Here is an 8,258-nt window from a genome sequence, read left to right as displayed (position 1 = left end):
ATCTCCTTTCCTGTGAAGCTCATTGAAAGAGAAATGGGTCAGGATATATAACGGGTGAATGATCTGCTCCCACACTCTTTACACCTTTGCCAAAGATGAATTTTACACCACTTTTCTGAAGGCTGTAATTATGTCTTTAAAATCTAGATATAAATAATTCATTGCCTCCCAGGGAACGGGTTACCTGTCTGTCACTGCTGTAAACTATGCAGAAATTGTGAATATAATTAAAATTGCATAAGTGAAAGAAAGTTTACTGAGGAGCAGGGAAATTGTCTTCCACAGAATTTTGACAGCTTTCACTACTCATGATTATGCAAAATGAAAGTACTGAATCTAAATAAGTAGGAGCTCATTGGAGCCTTCTTCATCAGAACATCTTTCAACAGTGAGAGCATTACTGAGGTTGACAGAAGATCCTTCAGCAGAAATCGATTCAGCAGCACAAAGCCAAACATGAACAGAGCAACCACTATAATGATTGTCATCCTGTTTCTGTGTGCCTTTACTACACAGGGTATGTCGAAATTTCTATCTTGTGTTTTAGTTCTTATTGCATTGTGAAGTGTGAAGAGGAGCCTTTTTGTTGAGTTATTGACCAGTTATATAAGTCTCAGTGTGCCATTTGGTTATTCATTGAACAATTAAGTGGTCACCGAGGCTATCTGCTATTGAGAATACAATGCCTGTTTTAACACTGAATTCAATGCTGAAACAAAAATGCCAAAAGTTTGTCAACTTCAATCGACATCCAAATTTAATTTAAATTAATCTTTTTACAGGTATTCCAATCTCAGGCAGTCAAGGACGTTGCCAGTGCCTTCAGACCACCTCCAATCCTATCAATCCGAGGCACATCATGAGTTTGAAATACATTCCCAAAGGATCACACTGTGAGACACTGGAAATAATGTGAGTAAATGTGTCAGAATGCCACCTTTAACCTTTCTCCTTTTGTTACCTCAATTTTGCAGCTGTGCTATTCTTTCAAATCGTGTTGGTCTAATCACAATTTGTTTATGAAGCAAGTTCGTAGTATTTTGTTTAATAATTTTACTAAATTTGCACCTTTCAGTGGGAGACATTCAATGTCAGTGAGTTTGATTTTATTTTCTCTCCACAGTGTGACCATGAAAAATGGGAATAGATTTTGTGTGAGTCCTGATGCCGGGTGGATGAAGATTATCATTAAAGCTACAAAAGGTTGGTGCCTGGTGTTTGTCAAAATTCAGACCTTGTGTGAATAAAAGCAGATACATTGAATTTTTTTTTGCCATGTTTGCCCTCACCTGCTTGGCCGAAGGCATTGACTCCCCTCTGCTGTACATTCCCAGAGGCTCTTGGTCCAATCTGGTACTTTGCCCAAGTGCCCAGTATTTATGTGTGGGCTGTGAGAGTGAACATTAATGAGTTATACAACCAGTTGATGTCAGGGCTCTGTCCTGCACCGTGTTCACCCAGTATCCATATATGATTAATTGATGGTGAGGCAAGGGTGTCACCGGACCATTACTTTCTTCTTTGCATTGTAAGCTGCCCCAGTGCATAATTTATTAACCTTTTATTACCTGTTCTATTTCAGTCTTCAACATAATATTCCTGCAGAATTAATTTTGCACTGTTACTCCATGGATCATAACTGTTAGAAATGCTGTGTTACAGCTCAATTGATAATGCCCCCGAAATGTGTTGCTGAGGCCAATGTCATCGATATTAAAATAAATATCTGTTGTTATGGGGAAAATTATGATTTGTTTAATTTTATTTCAGGTGCCAGACTACACAACTGAGAAATGAAGCTGCAATGGGATGGACTTGAATCTGCACCTGCAATATTTAAATGAAGGAGCCTCTGTCCAGGGTGTTCACTCTCTGATGTCACCTTCCGTTAGGTTGTTCCAGTAGATGCCCTGCATTGATTCCTGAAGCTTATTTCGCTGTTTAACCCTGTCACGCTGTAATTGTTGATACATGGCCTAAGAAAGCAGGCTGGTTTTGTGAAACTTTGTAACAAAACTAAGTTCTTTTTCACAGGATGTGTTTCAAGGTGTATATAGTTATTAAGAATAGCGTCTGGTAGTTTTACAAGTTACTGCTTCACTGAAATGAATTTGTTAACAGTTCCCTATTAAGTGTTGAAAAATAATTTCCAATCATCAAAAATTGATGTAGAAAAGAAATATTAAAAGGCTTGTGAACTTATGGGAAAATGTAAATGAAACAGATAATGTCAGTTGTAAATTTTAATGTTTGAAATAAGAGTAGCAATTGATGTCAATTTTGGAATAACTTGATTGTGATAGCATTGGAGGTAGGGGAAGCTTAATGATAGTGCAAGGCAAAATGAGACAGTAATGGGACAAGAAAATGATCAAAAGCTATGTCTAGTTCAGGTGTAAATCGAACAATGCAGAATCAACACCAACAGCTACTGACCAAATGAATGATGAGGGATTGGGGGAGAGGTTATGATCTGAAATTGTTGAATGCAATGTTGTTAACCGAAGACTGTAAATTGACCAGTGAGATGATGTTCCCTGAGCTTACATTTATCTCCAGTGGAGCAGCAAAGGAAGATGAGGACAAAGTTCAGAGTGGAAGTAGATTGGAGAATTACTGTGATGTAACATTTTTACAACTCATTTATTGCAATTTTCATTTTGCTGCTGAATATTGGTATTCCATGTGAAATGTTGATGATAAAAATTAAAAAAGATTTTTAATTGTTGACTCATTGCAATTCCAGTTTGAATGCAATCTTTTGTGTTGAAATTCAAGAACAATTGTTTATCATTAACATTTTATTGCAGCGTTAATTGATTGGTGACATTTTAACTGAACCTTGGGCTATTGTCTTAAAAAAAATCCAACTTAGGGGGCTGAGTTTTCCCCCTGTCGGGGGCGAAGTTGAAATGCGGGCGCGCACAGGTGCGCTTCCGATCGGCACCCCCAGTTGGAAGCTATGTGCTTCCTGTGCGGGGAGGGGCGGAAATCCCAAAATCGAGAGTGCATTCTTTTGCGCACGTGCACGAAAGAGTGCACTCATCTGCCTGAGGCGAATGCAGCCTCAGGGAGATCAGCTGTAAATGTAAAAAACCTAAAAATAGAAAAAAAAAAATTCCCTAACACGTCCCCTCATGTGACAATGTCGCATGAGTTGGGACATGTCCATAATTTTCACAAAAACTTTATTAAAATTTTAAAAAACCTACATGGACCCTTATCCCGCCCATGGTTGAGGTTTCATGCTTTTTCTAATTCGTGCCGGTGCTCCTGGCCTGCCTGCCAAACTTAAGGTTGGACGGGCAGGTCCTTTAATTACTTAATTGTCTCTGTCAATGGCCTCAATTGACCACTGACAGGTTGGCGGGTGCTGCGCCCCTGCCTTCCTGAAAAGTTAAATGGGGCCCGGTGACATCGGTAGTTCCCCCTGATGTCACCCCGCGTCATTTTGCGCGTCAGCGAGCGGGCCCCACCCCCCACTTGCCGATGCATAAAATCCTGCCCCAGGTCTCTCCAAAACTGATGTCTGTGAAAACAAGTTCTCTGTAGAAATGTTATCGTTGAGGTGGTAATGCTGCTTATTTATGATATTAACTAAAAGAAATAACATTTGTAATTAATCTAATCTCTGTACATTGATGAGTAGAAATGTTTTGCACTGAAAGATTTTTCATTGGCTGGATCTGGTTGACTGAAAGCCTCAGAAGGCTTTGTGTAAATGTTGTGTTGAAAATAAAGATGAGTGTCAGTCAGGAACATGGGACTAAGTTGTGCATGAATGAATCATTTGGGTATTTTGCACCTTTATCCTGAAATGTAACTGAGTGATTAAGATAAACTCGGGGGAGAATTTTCTCCCTGTTGGGGTGTTGTGTGGGGGCGGGCAGGGGTGGGTGCAGATCCGATTGGTGCCCCCGATCGGGTCCGCGCCGCCATTTTACGTGGGCAGGTCAATTAGGGCCCGCTCAGCGTGACATGCACCCAGAAGCGCTGAGTGGTCTCCGTATGGGTGGGGTGGGGGGAGGGCCTCGGGGAAATTAGTTTTTTCATTGTTCTTAATTTGCCTGCAGACAGTAGGAGGGGCCATCCACAATTTCAACAGGAATTTTTATGACATAACTTCTTTTATGTGGTAACATGGAAGGGATGTCATGTTATGCATGGAGTGATTATCAGACTTGATGGTTAGAATATGTTTTTTATTCCTTCACGGGATGCGTGCATTGCTAGCTGGCTAGTTTAAGTTTTAAAAATTTAAATAAAGAGAAGGAAAAATGGAAGACATGCCCCCTCATGTGACAGTGTTACATGAACTGGGACATGTCATTGAATTTTTATAAAAATTTTTATTCAATTTATAAACACTTCATGAAACCTCATCCGGCCAGTGAAAAATGCAAACAACCTTAAGGTTGGACGGGCAGCTCAGTTTGTTAGTTTAATTAGTTTTTAAATGGCCTTAATAGGCCTTTGACAGATTGCCGGGCCGCCTGCTGAACTGAAAATCTAAATGACGCATGGTGACATGGGGATGCAAATCTGACATCACCCCATGCTATTTCACACCTCGGCGAGTAGGCCCCACCCCTGCTCGCCGAGCCGAAAATTCTGGCCTAGGTTTCTTATGAAGAATGTGTTGTCACTGTTTCTCAGCTAAACAGATGTGCATCTCTTGAGTAGATATATTTAATAGACTGACTAATAAGAACAAGCTGTTCAGGACACTGGTTGAACAATCCTAAAAGGTGCAGGATGTTTGCAGTGTGTCAGATTTCAGAGCAAGTTCTGCAAAAAGTCAATGGGTTTTATGGGATATTGTTAAATGACCACCCCCACTTCAGTGACCGCCCCCGCGGCCTGCTGTGAACAGGATGAATGGGTTGTTAAGATGCCTGGTGTGGAGGTTGCAATGGTGGGTTGTGTGGGGTGGTTGTGTTCACGCTCCTTCCATCATAACTCATCTCAAAATAGTCGGGCAGCTTCTGTCCTACAATCAGTGTCAATGCAGGGCGATGATAAGCCCACGCCAGCCAAACTGAATGGCCAGATTATTATAGGAGTCAGCAAATCAGCCACATGAGGCCATGAGAAGCAGTTTTATTTATACTCAGCGGGTTCCTTCTGGTCATATGGAGAATTACCCCATACCGCATTGCCCCCACCCCACCCCCAACCCCATGGAGAACTTGGGTCTCCATGGCCTCTTTCTCACCTCTTCTTCACAATAACAGCATCTCATCTCAACCAGCTCGCCCAGTGCAGCATGAACTCTCGGTCAGTCATTGTACCCATGGGACCTCAGAGGCTTTAAATCCCTAATCAGGTCCTTGGCCCTACCCACCAGCCCTGACACCAGCCCCACAGCTTTTGGGCAGGAGACAGTGCTGCACTGTACAAATGGTGCACAGATATTAAAATAACGTAGGCTTCATGTGAACAGGGTGAATGGGTTATTAAGATGCCTGGTGTGGAGGTTGCAATGGTGGGTTGTGTTGGGGGGTTTTGTTCATGTTCCTTCCATCGTAACTCATCTCAAAATAGTCGGGCAGCATATTGGCTATGGAGGCCAGGTCATTGGGTGTGCTTAAGACCAAGATAGATATGTTCTTGATTGGTAAGGGGATCAAAGGTTACGGGGAGAAGGCGGGATAATGGGGTTGAGAAACTTATCAACCATGATTGAATGGCAAAGCAGGCTTGATGGGCCAAATGGCCTAATTTCTGCTCCTATGTCTTATGGTCTTATGGTCGGCATGCTTAGCTTTCCACAGAGTTTCCTCCAACTCTCAGTCTGAACATGTTCTTGTAAGAGTTGCTTTCTCCTCTGTGAGGACTGGTCAGAAAGAATATTCTGGTTACATCATCATATGTGTGTGGACAGAGGAACTACCAGTTCAGCGATCTTTGATGTTCAGTAGTAGGATGTTGATTACTTCCCAATTAAACATAGCAATGAACTGAAGGGGGTCCAGGTAGTTTAAAATCTACTGTTCCTGGACTACTGTTGCTAAGAAAGCCAAACCTATTCCTGGAAACATAATCATACTGAAATGCTGTCATTGCTTTTAGACTTTCTAATTAGATCGTCCAATATCCAAGTGACATCCTATGTAACCCTGACATGAGAAACTGTCTCCCCACCATCCTTCTTATATTTGTCAATTTCAACAGGAATGTTTGGTGTCATTTTTATGGCATAACTTCTTTTATGTAGTAACATGGAAGGGATGTCATGCTGTGAATGGAGTGATGATCAGACTTGATAGTTAGAATATGTTTTTCATTCCTTCACGGGATGCGTGCATTGCTAGCTAGGCCAGCATTTATTATGCATTCCTAATTTCCCTTGAGAAGGTGCTGGTGAGCTGCCCTCTTGAACTGCTGTGGTCCATGTATGTAGGTACCCCCACAGTGCTATTAGGAAGGGAGTTTCAGGATTTTGACCCAGCGACAGTGAAGGAACTGTGATATAGTTCCAAGTTGGTGTGTGGCTTGGAGGGGAACTTGCAGAAGGTAGTGTTTCCATGCATCAGCTGCCCTTGACCATAGACAGGTAGAGGTTGCACCTTTGGAAGGTGCTGTTGAAGAAGGCTTGGCGAGTTGCTAGAGTGCATCCTGTAGATGGTGCATATTGCTGCCACTGTGTGTCAGTGGTGGAGGGAGTGAATGTAGTGGATGTGGTGTCAGTCAAGCAGACTGCTTTGTCCTGGACAGTATCCAGCTTCTTGAGGGTTGTTAGAGCTGCTCTCATCCAGGCAAGTGGGGAGTATTCCATCACACGCCTGAATTGTGCCTTGTAGATGGTGGACAGGCTTTGGGGAGTTACTCTCTGCATAATTCCCAGCCTCTGATCTGCTCTTGTAGCCACAGTATTTATATGGCTGGTCCAGTTCAGTTTCTGGTCAATGGTAACCCCCAGGATGTTGATATTGGGGATTCAGCAAGGTAATGTCATTGAATGTGAAGGGGAGATGGTTAGCATCATGTTATGATAATGATATAAAACCTTGGGCTTATTTACTGTACAAGACACATGGCACCAAGAAGGGATTTGGAAAACATATTGTGGATTCATTTATTGAGATTAGGCACATGAGAGCAGTCATACATAGGTATAAAGTGTGAAGGCATTAGGACTTTTCGCTGTGCTCTGTTCAAAGGAAATGTGAAACCAAGACTGGATCACATGACACACTTCCCTTCTAGTAGTGCCTTGCTAGTATCAATTAAAGGCATATTATAACATCCCCCTTTCTTTTTAAAGATACTTACTCCCTTCCAAAGAAGTATAACTATTCACAATACATGTTCACATTTAGTTAGCATTATATAAGTGCATAGAACCGATGAATCTATGAGTCTTTAAAGTGTAAAGGTAATCTGGTAGTACACCCAGATATTGTGATGGTAACCTTGTGTGGAGTTTTCTTTAATTGCTTAGGGTGATTTGTGGAATTCGATTCTCATTCTTGAAGTTGTTCTTGGCTGCATTTGAAATCTTGCCCTTGATGCACTGGGACTGCATGTTGGTTGAGGAGCTGGAATGGCTCTGATTTGTCCTCGGTTACACCTCACTGTTGTGCCTTTGTTTATAACAACTTCATAGGACTTTGGTTTTGAACAAATCTTTGCTAACTCGGCTGGGTGTCACGTGCCTTCTGCGGGACCCCGGATGTGAACATGTCATCCCTACTGTAAACTTGGCAATTCTACACCTGCATTTTTATCATGCATGTTGGTCATTTTCTTCTGTAATTTTAAAAGTTGCTCTCTAGCTTTCTGAGAGAGTAGAATGGATATGAGTGGGTAAAGTAGCATGCCAATCATGAGCATTGCCAGTGATATAATAGTTGCACTTAAAGGTGTCGCTGTCAGATGTTACATTGCAATGTCTAGATCTGTCTACATTTGAGAACTAGGGGTTTCACCATGCGAATCATTCTTCAGCTAGACCATTAGATCTAGGGGAATGAGGATCAATGAGGAACATTGGATCAATATTCCAATTCTCGCACATATCCTGAAATAGCTTCCCAATAAATTGTGGACCGTTATTCATAATGACCTCTCTAGGTACACCAAATAAACTAAAAATAGCACTTAAAGTATGCATGACAGCTGTGCTTGATGCATTGTGCAATTGTCGAATAATGAGCTATTTGCTAAAGTAGACGACAATGATGTTGATGTTGATGTTGAAGTCAGTGCCATGGAGGTCGGATATGATTTTGGACCATGGATGGGTAGGATTCGTA

The 8,258-nt window shown here is 41.8% G+C and overlaps 1 protein-coding gene across 1 annotated transcript; it reads left to right on the top strand.

Annotated features, from left to right (window-relative positions):
* The first annotated feature begins 420 nt into the window (after positions 1-420).
* LOC121284179 (interleukin-8-like) lies at positions 421-2,679 on the top strand. The gene is made up of 4 exons (XM_041199428.1): positions 421-517; positions 783-912; positions 1,124-1,203; positions 1,771-2,679. Exons 1-4 carry the CDS (start codon positions 457-459, stop codon positions 1,788-1,790), a joined length of 291 nt encoding a protein of 96 aa, XP_041055362.1. The 5' UTR covers positions 421-456; the 3' UTR covers positions 1,791-2,679.
* Positions 2,680-8,258: the final 5,579 nt, after the last annotated feature.

Source organism: Carcharodon carcharias, chromosome 1 (assembly GCF_017639515.1).
Source record: "Carcharodon carcharias isolate sCarCar2 chromosome 1, sCarCar2.pri, whole genome shotgun sequence".
NCBI lineage: Eukaryota > Metazoa > Chordata > Chondrichthyes > Lamniformes > Lamnidae > Carcharodon > Carcharodon carcharias.
This window is presented reverse-complemented; position numbering and strand designations above follow the sequence as displayed.